The 13,713-nt window shown below is 48.7% G+C and overlaps 3 protein-coding genes across 12 annotated transcripts in view; all 3 read left to right on the top strand.

The window, feature by feature from the left end:
* The first annotated feature begins 6 nt into the window (after positions 1–6).
* On the top strand, positions 7–4,165 carry Cnppd1 (cyclin Pas1/PHO80 domain containing 1). The gene is made up of 7 exons (XM_015481409.1): positions 7–347; positions 1,057–1,138; positions 1,296–1,416; positions 1,501–1,629; positions 2,165–2,226; positions 2,602–2,719; positions 2,941–4,165. Exons 3-7 carry the CDS (start codon positions 1,321–1,323, stop codon positions 3,484–3,486), a joined length of 951 nt encoding a protein of 316 aa, XP_015336895.1. The 5' UTR covers positions 7–347; positions 1,057–1,138; positions 1,296–1,320; the 3' UTR covers positions 3,487–4,165.
* Positions 4,166–4,335: 170 nt separating this feature from the next.
* Slc23a3 (solute carrier family 23 member 3) lies at positions 4,336–12,362 on the top strand. 8 transcript variants are annotated; one of them, XM_048808572.1, is made up of 12 exons: positions 4,336–6,076; positions 6,202–6,359; positions 6,473–6,570; positions 6,780–6,853; positions 7,051–7,232; positions 7,581–7,629; positions 7,852–7,966; positions 9,338–9,591; positions 10,068–10,188; positions 10,435–10,602; positions 11,617–11,712; positions 11,819–12,362. In XM_048808572.1, the coding sequence occupies exons 1-12, from the start codon at positions 5,909–5,911 to the stop codon at positions 12,109–12,111; spliced, it is 1,776 nt and encodes a 591-aa protein (XP_048664529.1). In that variant the 5' UTR covers positions 4,336–5,908; the 3' UTR covers positions 12,112–12,362. The 8 variants fall into 8 exon arrangements, with proteins under 8 accessions (XP_048664529.1, XP_015336892.1, XP_048664528.1 ...); XM_015481406.2 differs by having other exon boundaries at positions 7,581–7,704; positions 10,083–10,188; XM_048808571.1 differs by having other exon boundaries at positions 7,581–7,704.
* An 813-nt stretch (positions 12,363–13,175) lies between these two features.
* Positions 13,176–13,713, top strand: part of Nhej1 (non-homologous end joining factor 1) — an 87,879-nt gene continuing 87,341 nt past the window's right edge. Inside the window, exon 1 of one of the 3 annotated variants that reach the window (XM_048808579.1) lies at positions 13,176–13,513. The gene's annotated coding sequence lies outside the window, so the exon portion shown is untranslated. The remainder of the gene's footprint in view (positions 13,514–13,713) is intronic. The other 2 variants (XM_048808577.1, XM_015481405.2) reach the window with 2 other exon arrangements.

Raw genomic sequence — 13,713 nt, 5'->3', positions numbered from 1 at the left:
GGTGGCTGGACTAGGGGCCCATTTTGGAGACTGTCACCGGGGAGCTCTCAATAGGGCTTTGTGTTTTCCTCCCCTGTGGCACAGACTGCCATTTGCAGACAGTCCAAAGAACTAGGAACTGAGTGGGGCATAAGGCCCCTAGCAGCAAAGCGGACCCTTACCACCTAAGGAGAGCCAGGATCTTCATTATACTCTTCTCTACAGTTCACTCTCCACCCCCTCCTGCCCTGTTTTTTAGTTCCTCCCAGGACACCAGAAGCTGAATGCTCGGATCCGAAGGAGACTGTACTATGGCTGGGACTGGGAGACTGACTGCAACCTGGAGGAGCTCTCTAGCCCTGTAGCAGGTTAGGCAATGACTGGGCAAATGATGAGGGTAAGAGAGGGGCTGTCAGCAGTCACCCAGATACCTCTAGTTTACTCCCAGAGCTGTATACTGTTTCATCAAAGCTAGCTCATTGGTACTTGGTTCAAGAATGCAGGTTATAGCTCATGTTCTTCTAGCCCCTGAGAATAAACAACATTTCACAGCCAGTGTTTTGTTTTTGTTTTTGAGATGGGGGCCCTTTTTTTTTGTTCTTCAGGCTGGTCTCCAGTTTATGAGCCCAAGTCATTCTCCTGCCTCAGCCTCCCAAGTATCTGGGACTTGTAACAGGCACCCAGGCCTGCTATTTTTGTGTGTGTAGTATTGGGGATTGAATCCAGAGCCTTACACATGCTAGGCACATATTCTACCACTGAGCTACACCACCCTGGTATTTCTTTGCATTCATATATCAGAAACTTAGTTTTCTAGGGATTTCCCTTGGGTATGTCTATTTCTTAGACAAACATCAGCAAAAGACAGATATGATCCATTTGAATTGACAGGGAATTAGCCTTCCTGCTGGAAAGATCTGAAATTCAAACTTAGGGCTTTTTGTCTCATCTTGAGACCATTTGCTCTTTATTTTGTACCCAAGGCCTCAGATAACATAGACCTGGGTTTTTACTGATAGCAGTGGGGCCTGGTGTGGGAGTCATTTGTTCACTTTGTCTTCCTTCTTCCCTTTATAGACATTGCAGTAGAACTGCTCCAGAAAGCAGCCCCCAGTCCTATTCGCCGACTCCAGAAGAACTATGTAGCTCATGTGTCACGGTGAGCCAGGAACTGAGGATCAACTAGGATGAGAGTTTTTGGGCCCTATAAAGGGGAGAATATTGTCTCTAAAGAGAAGATGTAGAGATGGGTGTTGTAAGAATTGTGAGAGCCGAATGACCCTTGGCTTTAGTTACTGATTCTTTCCACCTCCTAGGGAGGCGTGCATTTCCCCGTGTGCCATGATGCTAGCTCTGGTATACATTGAGCGGCTCCGGCACCGAAACCCGGACTACCTGCAGCATGTGTCATCCTCGGACTTGTTCTTGATCTCCATGGTGAGGTGCCCCTCTCCTTCATCTCTCTGGTGAGCCAGGAACCTGGCACAAGCTCTATTGATGCCACTTCTGGTTCCTATGCAGATGGTGGCCAGTAAGTACCTCTATGATGAAGGGGAGGAAGAGGAGGTTTTCAATGATGAATGGGGAGCTGCTGGAGGTGTGGCTGTGCCCACTCTCAACGCCTTGGAGAGGAGCTTCCTACGTGCCATGGCAAGTAGCTATTCTGTCTCTCACTTTTTTCCCCTGGTCCGTCTGTTCCTTCCTTTTGTTCTTTGTTCTCTCTCAGTTTTCTGCTGTTTTTTTCATTTCTCTTTTTGCCTGTCCTCTTTGTGCCTTTTTGTTAATTGTTTTACCTTCTTATCCTTTCAGGATTAACCTTTAGGAAGTTCCTGGAGTGGTGAGGCCAGAAGTAGAGTACTTCCTTCCCTCCTTTATTCTTCTAGGACCCCACAGGGCACACTGAGTCAGACCTGTCATGTTGGGCTCTGACTGTTTGCTTCCAAACTTATTCTGCCTCTACACTCTAAGCTCTGTGGACATGGACCATTCTCTGGGTTATTTTCTGTCTTTGACCTTAATATAGGGTATAATGTGAAAGTAGGTATTTTGTGTATTATATCAGCTTATGTAAAAGCTCTTGAGACAGTAATGTAAATACAGAGTAAATGTCAGCTATGTAGAGGTTGTAGTTTCTGCCATGGCTCATGTTCTCAGATGACTGTGGCTCACATCCTCTTGCCCACAGGACTGGAGTCTGTACGCTGACCCGAGGGAGATCTTTGAGGTGCTGAGCTGGCTGGAGAGTTGGTATGTTCTATGAATCAAAAAGAAAGGCTTGAGGGATTGAGAAGCTAAGGCCTAAGCCATAGAATCTAGAAATGAGGGTCTGTGTGACTTGGGGTAGGAAGGAAACAAATAAGAGAGTTGCCCAAGGTGGTGATTCCTAAACCTGCCTGCCCTCTTTTAGGAGGCTGAGAGTAGATTATTGGAAATATGTACCTTTCCAGCACTGCAAAAATAAAAATAAAATACAGATTTTGGTCTTTTTCTTTGCTTCTGGAATCTGAGCACTTAAATTTGAGTTCTGCAGTACTTTCTGGTGGGTCCTGAGGGGTAAGAAGGTGTCCCTAGTATAGCTGCAGCAGAGTTGAAGACTCTGTTTCTCTTCTTCTCTCCCACCAGTGTGGCTGAGCAGCAGGGTCGACGGCGGGGCTGGTACACCTACACAGATTTGTGTGTGCTGCTGGAGCAACCAACCTGGCAGCTGGCTCTGGGCTCCCTCTGCCAGAGGCTGGTTAAGGTGAGGAGGGGTTAGAAAGGAGAGGGATCTTGAATGGGCTGATGTGTAGGTGTTGTAAAGCAAAACACTGAAAGGCTTAGGAAATGGGGCTTGGGAAGTAGATGAGTGAGGGGAAGTTAGAGGAGCTTTGGAGAGCTCTGATTTGAAAAAATATTTTTATAGAAGATGGGTGTGTGTGTTAAAATAAGCAAACTGGTGCTTTCTTGCCTTCTCTCCTGCAGTTCTCCTGTCTGTTAGCCATGGCATACGTGAGCAGTGTGGCCTTGGCTGTGGCATCAGTGGCTGTAATACACCAGTCCTTGGGGCTGTCTTGCAGTCCCCCACCTGGCCCTCCTGACCTTGGACTGACCTCCAAGGGCCTCTTGGAGCCCTGTTTACCAACTTCTGTGCCACAGTGCCTGCCGTCTTCTGTTAACATCTCCACCTGCATGGAAGGCGACGTAGGGCTACGTTCACTCTGGGGCAGTCTTTTGGCCTCACTGACCCCCCCAACACTACCTCCCCCAGATCCCCCTGCCCCACCCACACTTCTCCATAACTGCCACCTTTGCCAGAATGTCCAGAGAGATCCTCCAACCTGCCGTGCCTGCCACCACCCCAATCGCACGGTGTCTGCTGGGCCTCCCAGCCCCTGGTACCACACCCATGGCCTGGCTCCACCTTGGCCCTGGAGCCCAATGGCTTCTCCACTCACCCATCCCCAGCAGTGTTCCCTTTTCAGTGTCATGGAGCTGGCTCGTCTCAAGTCTTTCATTTTCCCAGGCTAGGTAGAGCTCTGAGGAGTGCATTAAGAGGATTTGGGAGTCCCTGAGAACCTGGGAGAGGGAAGTTTGACTTAAATCCTCGCTACCTCTCTGGGTCTTTGGCTGATCCCCTGTCCTCCTGGGTAAAAGCTTAGGGGATTGAGGGGCAGAAAGGCTATAAAAGGTCATTCACTCTCCCAGACCTTAATGGCTGGCTGCTTGACCCAGGGCAGTGATGGTGTCAGGGAAAACTTCAGCTTGGTGACCACGGGCATGTCACAAATGGCAGAGGAGAAGCCCCCATTTTGGGTCGCTGGGGCTCTTCTAGGCTTTTGCTTTTGAGTTTCCTTGGGTGAAAAAGAAAAGGTCAGGAGATGGGGGAACTAGGGCGAGGGGAGAAAGGAAATGTCCACATGGGCTTGTGTGATGTCCCAGAGACAGAAGAGCCAGGGACTGATGGGACCAAGGTGAAATCTGCTTAGGGAAAGATGGGTGAGTCAGGAAAGCCTTTCTACACCCATAGACTGCTGGGACCTTCAACTTTGACCTTCTGTCTCCAACCTCTTAGTACCCTGCTCCGTAACTCCCTCTCTTCCAGTTTCTCTCCAGGTGTTCTCTTCACAGGCCTTTCCGGCTATTGCTTTGTATCTGGGTTTTTCATGCTTTTATAGAACTGAGATTTCAATAAACAGTTTCAGTTGCATGGCCTGGACTTTTCCTTCTGCGGCAGCCTTGAAGATCTTTCCTCCTGTGTTTGCCTTCCAAGCCTCCCTATTTTCTGATTCCATCATCTTGCAGCTGTTTTCCTTGAACCCCAGTTTACTTAATGTATCATTTGAGAGTCATAGGTTCCCATTTCAAACTTCTCTTTGACCCTGCTTCCAGCACCCTAGGGCCCTAGCCCTGCTTTACTTGGGGTGCCGTGGGACACAAATGATGGCTGTCCCATGTCCAGGGTTGGCCTTGTCTGTGGCATGTGAGCACTACCCTTGTGAGACCAAGTATCTAGCAGTCCCCTAAGCTTCTTGAGGGCAACTCCAAGGATACCTTTCTGTGCTGGTGCTGACGGCCTCTTCACTTGGCTGACATGGTGAAAGGTGTTGCTAAAAGAATGCTGAAGCTAGGTTGTCATTGGAAGAACAGATTGGGTGGTGGCCCAGCAGGTTAGGCTGCTGAAGATCATGAACAACATGGTGGCACTGCCCTCTATGGGCCATTTTGGCAATATCAGTTATTTTTTGGTTGTCAAGAATTTAAGGGGGGATGTATGGGGCATTTAGTCGGCCTGGGCAGGATGCTAGACATTCTCAGATACTCAAGACATCTCTTGCTAGGAAGAATTCCCAAGACAAATTTTGGATGACTTAGATGGTTATTGTGCATGTTGAAGTCCGTATTGAGCCTGGAACTATCTTTTTATGTATAAACATGAATTTGTACATTTTGAAGAAGACTTGATTTGTCAGGTATGAACTTCTATGAAAATTAAAACAGATTTGTCATGTTCATTGCTTTACCAAGAGTTTGTCGGCCATTTTGCGACATCAAGTCACCACTTGATCAAGTACTGAAGGTAGCATCTGAGTTACTCAGTTGCCAGTTAAGTCCCATTATTAGCTGCCACAGTAGCTGTCACATCCTCAAAGATTCTACATATGGGTGTGGGACTTGGAATGCTCCGTTGTCTTCTGGTTTATCCATGTCCAAGCTTTTAGGCATTAAAATACATGTTGTTATAAATTTATTTCTTACAGAGAATATATAACATGGAGTTTGGGTCATAGTTGTGTGTGATTTGGGGCATATTATCCATGAGGTTTTTGCCATTCCCCGCCCCCCCAGTACTGGGGATTGGACCCTGAGGCCTTTTAACCCTGAGCTACATCCCCAGTTTGTTTGTTTGTTTGTTTGTTTTTGAGACAGGGTCTCCCTAACTTGCCCCCAGGCTGGCCTCTAACTTGTGATCCTCCTTCCTCAGCCTCTGAAGTTGTTGGAATTACAGCTGTGCTCCACTGCATCCAGCTCATGAGTTTCATTTTGAGATGATCCAGGGACCTGTCCTGATATGGTTGAAAAGTGTGGATCTAATAGGGATGGTTATAAATGGTTGTGGGAGGAAATAGTCTGCAAAACCTTTCCAGGCTATTTTGATAGTTGTCCATGTTCTCCTACCTTCCAGAGCCTGGTCTAGGAGCAGGGAATGAAGATTCTTGGGGGAGGGGTCCAGAACTCAGCTCCCCAGTTAATGGCTGATGGAATTTGCACAAGAACTGGGCAAAGGTGAAAGGGCCGCGTCCAGCCCCCAAACCCTCATCCCTTTGCTCCGCTTCATTGAAACCCCCACCCCCTCCCCACTTCTGGCAACTAACCTCACCCAAACTCCTACCTCTTACTCTGTACTTAACTCTGGCTCAGGGCAGCCAAGATACCACAAAGGCAGGGCAGCATGAGCCGATCACACCTTCATCCCATTCCACTCCACTCTGTGGGCTCCCAGGATGCCCCAGTTTCCCTACCACGGCCACTGGCTGTTCCCCAGAATTCCTCTTCCCACACTTGGGCCTCTCCATGTGGGCCTCCCACCTGGGGCCTCAGCTGTCTTCTGGCTCTGCAGGTAGGAAGTAGAGGTACAGAAGTTGGTGCTAGCTGAAGGGGGTGCTTGGGGAGAATCATGTGGCATGAAAGCCCTCTAGAAATAGGAATTTCGAAGACTGTCCCTCCCCATTCCTCCACCTGCAGCATTTCCTGGTCCTGGCTTCTCTGCTCTGTGCCTCCCACCTGCTCCTGCTTCGTAGTCTTCCCCCAGGAGGACTCTCTTACCCCCCTGCTCAGCTCCTGGCCTCCAGTTTCTTTTCATGTGGTGTGTCTACAGTCCTACAAACTGGGATGGGCAGCAGGTGAGGGAACCCCTTGGAGAGAGGGTGATGGCTCCAGGGGGAGGAGAGGCATAGGGGGGAGTACTATTGGCTGCCACATGTTTCCAGAGCTGCTAGGGCTGCTGTTCCTACAGGCTGCCTCTTGTCCAGGCTCCATCCTTAGAGTTCCTTATCCCTGCTCTGGTGCTGACCAGCCAGAAGCTACCTCTGGCCATCCAGACACCTGGAAATAGTGAGTACAGAGCAAGGGTGATGGTGCAGGGGAGTTGAGAGCTCATCTGAGCATACATGGAGAGTTGGGCCCAGGATTGAGGTTGGGCAGTAGTGGGACTTCTGGGCGCTTAGGGTCTTGGAGTTGTGCCAGACACCAGTGAGGACTGGAGAGCCATGGGTTTCCATCCCATTTACTTTTCTCCTTTTCATGCCCTAAACTATTCCCAGGCTCCGTTGTGTTGCACCTGTGTAGGAGGCCTGGCTGCCACAGCCTGGAGCTCTGGAACACTTCTCTTCGAGAGGTGAGTGCCTAGGGATGGGAAGCAGGAGGGTTAAGGTGGCCCAGGCCTGGGAGGTTCTCATTTCCATTATGCAGATACTCTGAGATACTCTGGGGAAAGAAGTTGGGGCAGGGTCCCGTCCCTGAGGTTAGCAAATCCAGGCTGAGGTTAACTTTACTGAGCAGAAAGTTTTTTCTTCATCTTCTCTTTTCTACCAGGTTTCAGGGGCAGTGGTGGTATCTGGGCTGCTGCAAGGCATGCTGGGGCTGCTAGGGGCCCCTGGACGCCTGTTCCTACACTGTGGGCCCCTGGTGCTGGCCCCCAGCCTGGTTGTGGCAGGGCTCTCTGCCCACAGGGAGGTGGCCCAATTCTGCTCTGCTCACTGGGGCCTGGCCTTGCTGTACGTGAGTCCTGAGGCACAGGATAGTGCCTAGTGGGGTGTGCGGGACTGGGGGAGGACAGAGCTGCTGGCCCTATCAGAATCAGCAACAGTCTGGGCAGGGACACCACCTTTTAGACTTCAAATCCAAGGTTTTTTCTTGATTCATCCAGTCTCCTTGAGAGTCTTACTGTCTCTTCATGTCCCCCATGTACCTCTCTACCCCTTTCATGGAATTTTCTTTGCTAGGACCCCCTTTATTTTTGTGGTGCTAGGACCCTTTTTATGATATTCTTCTCACTCCCACCTTCATTGCCATCCCTCAGGATTCTGCTGCCTCTTGTCCCTAAAGCTGCTTCTCTCTTCTAGGCTTATCCTGCTCATGGTGGTCTGTTCTCAGCACCTGGGCTCCTTCCAGGTACCCCCATGTCCCTGGAGGCCAACTTCAACCTTTTCAACTCATATTCATGTCCCTGCCTTTCGGTTCCTCTCGGTATGTGGGGGATGGGTAGTTGAGGCTAGAAGGGCTGGCACAGAATGCTCCCTGGCCCCCGAGTTTTGGGCTTCTGTCTACCCAATCAAAGCTGGTTCACAAGGTTCTGGGGGAGGAGCTCTTTCCTGTCTCAGTCTTGCCCCTCAGGTGCTGATCCCTGTGGCCTGTGTGTGGGTCATTTCTGCCCTCCTGGGTCTCAGCATCATCCCCCTGCAGCTGTCTGCCCCCACCCAGGCACCATGGTTTTGGCTGCCTCACCCAGGTAGGTTCTTTCCTAGGCCCTTGTCCTCTTACTCAAATCAAGGTATCTATTTCTTTGAACTTAGATTTGGTGGATTTCACTTCTTGTGTTTCTTAAAACACACAGGAAAGAGAAATTGCCAGCCTGAGGGGCAATCCAGCCCCTCCCTGCAGCATTTTATTGGGGTTGGTGTTGAGACAGACATATATAGCTCCACTGCTCACTCCTTACCCAACTTACACATTTACATTACTGAGCTCCAAGGGCTTTTCAGCTGGTGATCTATGTAGAAAGATTATTTTTGAGGCATAGTATGCAAAATGTCCTCATTCATCTATTTACCTATTGTACTGTTAGGGATCAAACCTGGCCCATCAATTAATAAGGCTCTTTTGAGTGCTGATTGTGTGCTAGGCATGTGGCAGGGGACATAGTGATGAATATGACATAGTATCTGCCTTCATGAGACTGGCAGTCAATTGGGGAATATAGATACTAATTAAATAAGGACCTGAGTAAATGTGGAATTGCAATTGTGGTAAGTATACTCAAGAGGAATTACACTAGCCAGGCATGGTGGTACATGCCTATAATCCTAGTGACCCAGGAGGCTGCAGTAGGAGGATCACAAGTTAGAGGCCAGCCTGAGCTGCTCAGGGAGGCCCTGTCTCAAAATAAAAAATTAAAAAGAGGGGCTAGCGACCGGGGTTGTGGCTCAATGGGGGAGTGCTTGCCACATATGTGTCAGGCACTGGGTTTGATCCTTAGTACCACATAAAATAAATAAAGTAAAGGTATTGTGTCCATGTACAACTAAAAAAAAGAAATATTTTTAAAAAGGGGGTGAGGGGATGTGTAGCTCAGTAGTAGAGATTCCATCTCTACTATTGGATTCCATCCCAGTATTGAGAGGGAAAAAAAGGAGCTACATTGCATGGTGAGAGCTAATAATGGGAGATTTGACATCATCAGGAAAGTCTGGAAAGGTGTTCTTCCGTGGTCATTGAGCAGAGATCTGAGAAATGAGTAGGAGCTAACTGTCAGGAGGCAGGAGAGAATATTGTGGATGAAGAGAATAGCATGTACAAAGACACTGTGGTGGCAAGGAGCACTGCAAGTCCAGGGCCTAAAGCAAAGGTAGTGTGTCTAGGGTGAGGAAACTGAGGTGAAGTTTGGCAGATGAGGCTAGAGAGAGAGTGCTAAGGGTCAAACCAAAGAAAGTCTTGTAGACCACAGTAAAGAGATGGGTCTTTCTCCTTAGAGTTCAGGGGTTTTGTCCCAAGATATCTTCAAAGACAATGGCTTCTAGCATTCTTATGGCACAGGCTGTTGTAGGTAGAGGGGTGTTCCAGAATTGAGTCTGGCCTTAAGGTGGCTCCTTTCCCTCCTCAGGAGAATGGGACTGGCCCTTGTTGACACCCAGGGCTCTGACTGCAGGCATCTCTATGGCCCTGGCAGCCTCCACCAGTTCCCTGGGCTGCTATGCTCTGTGTGGCCAGCTGCTGCACTTGCCTCCTCCACCTCCACATGCTTGCAATCGAGGGCTGAGCCTGGAGGGGCTGGGCAGTGTGCTGGCTGGGCTGCTGGGGAGCCCCATGGGCACAGCATCCAGCTTCCCTAATGTGGGCACAGTGAGTCTTTTCCAGGTATGGGAACCTGGGACAGGGGTGGGGAACTGGAGGTTCAGTAGAAAGTAGAGAACACATTGACTGTTTGCCAGCTGTGCCCAGCACTTAGGCAGTTCACATTAATGACTTCACTTAGGGCTGTACCTAGAAGTGGTAAGAGGCTAGCAATGAGGCCAAGACAACAAATTACCACATCAGAGACAGCTGGCACTCTACCAAGGCTGGGGTTCCAGTGAAGAACAAGTCAGATAAAGTCATACTCTCTTGGGGACTTCCTCAGGAGAAGAAAATAAAGTAAATAAGGTGATTTCAGAGAGTGATAGTGCTATTAAGAAAACAAAGTTGTGGAATAGTGGCTGAGCAGAGAAGGCATCTTTAGACAGAGAGTGGTTACAATGCTACTTGGATGGTAACATTAAAGTTGGGATCTAAATGATGAGAAGGAGTCAGCCAGGCAAGGATCTGGGACAGTCCAAGGAAGTGGCTGTTTCTAGTATCTCTTCCTGCAGGCTGGATCTCAGAGAGTGACCCACATAGTGGGGCTGCTCTGCATGGGGCTTGGGCTCTCCCCTAGACTGACTCAGTTCCTCACTACAATCCCGCTGCCTGTGCTTGGTGAGTGGGTGTATTGTCAGGCATCCTTTCTCTCTAAATAGCCTTCCTGGATGGGTGGATATGAACATGTGTCAGCTGCCCTCATTGTTTTGACCCAACATCTTGGTTTCTTGAATGGACTTTTGGGACTCCTGAAAAATCTGAAAAAGGCCTTTTGGTAGTCCCCCCATTATAATCTGCCTGCCCACGATACACTGTGTCCTCTCCCTCTCTCAACCCTCTTGATTTTTTTTCTATATGAGACAGGTGGGGTACTAGGGGTGACCCAGGCTGTGGTTCTGTCTGCTGGATTCTCCAGTTTCCACCTAGCTGACATTGACTCTGGACGGAATGTCTTCATTGTGGGCTTTTCCATCTTTATGGCCCTGTTGCTGCCAAGATGGCTTCGGGAAGCCCCAGTCCCACTTAACACAGGTAGGTGGAGAGGGAAAGAGGAGTTGTTCAGTAGTGGAAAAGTACTGTTTGGACTCCTGGCCCCACAATCTTCTCTGGGCTTTGGAATAAATAATTTATCCATTTGTTGAACACCATGCTAGCAACTTGGGATACAAAGGAATTCTAGATGTTATAGTCTAGTAAAAGACATGAGGTATGCAGGAAAATAACAAGAAAGATTTAGATAAAGAGCTGTGGCTCAATGGTGATCCAGTAACATTAAGCTGGTCTTGAAGGATGGTAAACATATTTGGTAAAAAGATCATTTTTGATGATAAACAAAGACTTAGAAGTAGGAGAGCAGCCAATAGCTTAGCTTATCTAGAGCAATGGTTTTCAACTGGGGGTGATTTTTCCCCTATGGGGAACATTTAGCAATGTTGGGGAAAACACTTTTGACTACTGCAAATGAGGGAAGGGAGTATTGTTACTAGCAATTAGTACAGGGAGAGATGTTGCTATATTTCCTGGGCAACTTGTGAGACCCTGTCTCAAAATGAAAAAAGAGGGTCCTGGGAATGTAGTTCAGTGGTAGAGCACCTGAGTTCAATCCCCAGTACCCGCCCCCCCCCCCCCAAAAAAAAAAGAATCCTTCAATGCATAGGACAGTCCCTCATCTGGCTCAAAAAGCCAATAGTACAGAGGTTGGGAGACTTAAGATAAAATATAGCAGGTATAAGGAATAGGAGATAAGGTTGGGGATTTTAATACCAAAATCCCAGAGAAATGAAGCCTGGAACAATCAAAGCATATCTAAGCATATGTGAAGGTTGTATGGATGCTCAGGAGATAGGGTGTTGAGCAAGGAACCTTGAGAAAGGGCCTCAGTGAGGAAAATGGAGAGTAGAGGGATAAAAGATAAGGGAAGTATAATGACAATTTAGAAAGGTCTGTCTTTAGTCCAAGACTTAGGTTTAAGTCTGGAAGGATAAGACTCCTTGGCTCTGAATAAGTATTAGAGTTCCCTTCCTGACTGGTCCTAACCCTTTGTAGGCTGGAGCCCCTTGGATGTGTTACTGTGCTCTCTGCTGGCAGAGCCCATCTTTCTGGCTGGACTCTTGGGCTTTCTTCTGGAGAACACTATTTCTGGTAAGTTGACATCAGGCCCTAGCTGCCTGGGGCATGGCCAGGAAGTTATCACTCCCTGGTTTGAGCACAACCTGACAAACTTTTTTTTCCCCCCCCCCCCCCGCAGGTACAAGGCTTGAGCGGGGCCTCAGTCAGGGGCTGCTATCTTCTTTTGTTGCCCAAGAGACTCAAATGTCTCAGAAGTCCAGGGAGAAGGCTGCTCAAGAATATGGGCTTCCTTTCCCCATTCAAGACATGTGTCCCTGCATTCCCCAGCCCCTTCATTTCCTCTGTCCAATGTCTGAAGACCTTGGGGATGAGGAAGGAGGGCCATCTGAGCCAGGAGAGACCGCAGACTTGTTGCCTGGCTGTGGGGAGTCATGCCCTGCATCTAGCAGAGAAGGATTTAGGTCAAAGTAATTATCAAGACTCCTCTTTCTGCTTTCATTGAGAATCAGCTCCCAGGCTCAGAGGGACTGTGTATGTGTCATGGGCCCACCTACAGGTCTCATTTCCCAGTAGGATGGGTTGCCTTTTCTTCTCTTAATTAGGCCTATTATAGAGCAGGGGCCATGGTTTAGTGGATCATGATGAATGAATGAGATTTTTCCTATAAACTATTAATGTCATCTGAACCCTAGCATTCACTTAATAAATATTAATGCTTCTCATGTGCTAGGTTCTGAAACTAAAATATGAATATGATGGGGTCCTTGTCCTCTCCGGGTATTTAAGGTTTAAAAAGATATATGTAATTTCTCATTAAAATGCAAAGCAGAAGGCAATCTGTAATAAAAATAATACCATGGGAGCAGAGGAAGAAGTAGTTCATTCTGGGAATAAGGCTTTATGAAAGCAGCAGTGCTGAGGGTGACCTTGACAAGCAAGGATTCCGGTTTTGGAAAACAGATGAGAAATTTTCAGGCTCAGGAATCCAGCGTGAACAAAGGCATGAGTTGTACAAAGTACTGATGAGGGGTTTCAAGTCTTCAGTGGTTGCCGCAGTCTGGCTGCAGCAAAATAACCGGGGGGTGACGAACAACTTGTGTAGATTGATACAGCAGGAGTAGGAGCCTTTTATTGCAGGACAGGAGCAGTATTTATACATTCCACACAGCTTATCTAATTACATCAGTCAACCAATCAGGAATCTCCACACTTAATGGCTCGCTTTTGTTACTTCTCAAACCACTCCCTCTGGCATTTTGCCAGGCACCATCCAGACTTGTTTACAACTCTAACATTCCCCTGGCAAAATGCCAGGTGTTATTTTGACTTGTTTATAGACTCTAACAAGTGGTGATAGGTTATGAGTATGGGGGTGCATAAAGGGTGAGATGATGCAGAGGAGGTAAAGGATGAAATCAGAATTTATGCCCAGGAGCCTCCTCTCTTCGACTGCTCTATTAGCGGCCAAGACTCCAGAGATAGTATGGTGAAATCCAATTCTTTCATTTTATTAAAAAAGGAAAAGTCTGGACAGTATGGGTGGGAACAGAAGTAATCTGGGTTTGACAAATTCAAACCCACATCCTACTCGCCTACATTTCTTCTGGTATTCTTTCTCCGCTGCTGATCTGACTCCTAGAAGGACCACTACCCCTCAACCTCCCTAGTAAGGGCTGCCGTGACCCTCCAGTCCTTCCGCGCTCCTAACAAGTTGCTCAGTGAACCCGAAGCCCCGCCCCCGCCAGGCCTGGACACCGCCTCCGCGTCGAAGACCCGCCTCCGTGGGGGGTATCGGTCTCTACCCTACGCCTTTCAGTTTCCGCGGGCAGACGGGCCTGCCGTGAGGAGGGTGTGAGTTCTAGAGGAGCTGACGGTAGGTGGTATCGAGCTCAAGTTAGGCCAGGGTCTGGACCGGTTCGGGCGCCGTGGAGCAGTGCGGATTCTGCGGGTTGGGCCCCGCAGGGACGCTTTTTCCCAGAATGGACAGCGCGCAGCCGGGGATTTGGGCAGGCCTCCAAGAGTAGGCGGGGCTGCGCGTGCGCAGCGCGCTCCGACCGCACTTCGGCGTTTTGG

This window comes from Marmota marmota, unplaced genomic scaffold, assembly GCF_001458135.2.
Source record: "Marmota marmota marmota unplaced genomic scaffold, marMar, whole genome shotgun sequence".
NCBI classification, from domain to species: Eukaryota; Metazoa; Chordata; class Mammalia; order Rodentia; family Sciuridae; genus Marmota; species Marmota marmota.
The sequence above is the reverse complement of the archived record's forward strand: the minus strand, read 5'-3'. Positions and strand labels throughout refer to the sequence as shown.

Coding starts and splice junctions, on each gene's coding strand:
- Cnppd1 (XM_015481409.1), top strand. CDS start 1,321: ATGATGCTAGCTCTGGTATACATTGAGCGGCTCCGGCACCGAAACCCG. Junction 1,630..2,164: donor GGAGCTTCCTACGTGCCATG/GCAAGTAGCTAT, acceptor TCTTGCCCACAG/GACTGGAGTCTGTACGCTGA. Junction 2,227..2,601: donor CTGAGCTGGCTGGAGAGTTG/GTATGTTCTATG, acceptor CTCTCCCACCAG/TGTGGCTGAGCAGCAGGGTC.
- Slc23a3 (XM_048808571.1), top strand. CDS start 5,909: ATGAGCCGATCACACCTTCATCCCATTCCACTCCACTCTGTGGGCTCC. Junction 6,360..6,472: donor CAAACTGGGATGGGCAGCAG/GTGAGGGAACCC, acceptor CTGTTCCTACAG/GCTGCCTCTTGTCCAGGCTC. Junction 11,713..11,818: donor TCTGGAGAACACTATTTCTG/GTAAGTTGACAT, acceptor CCCCCCCCGCAG/GTACAAGGCTTGAGCGGGGC.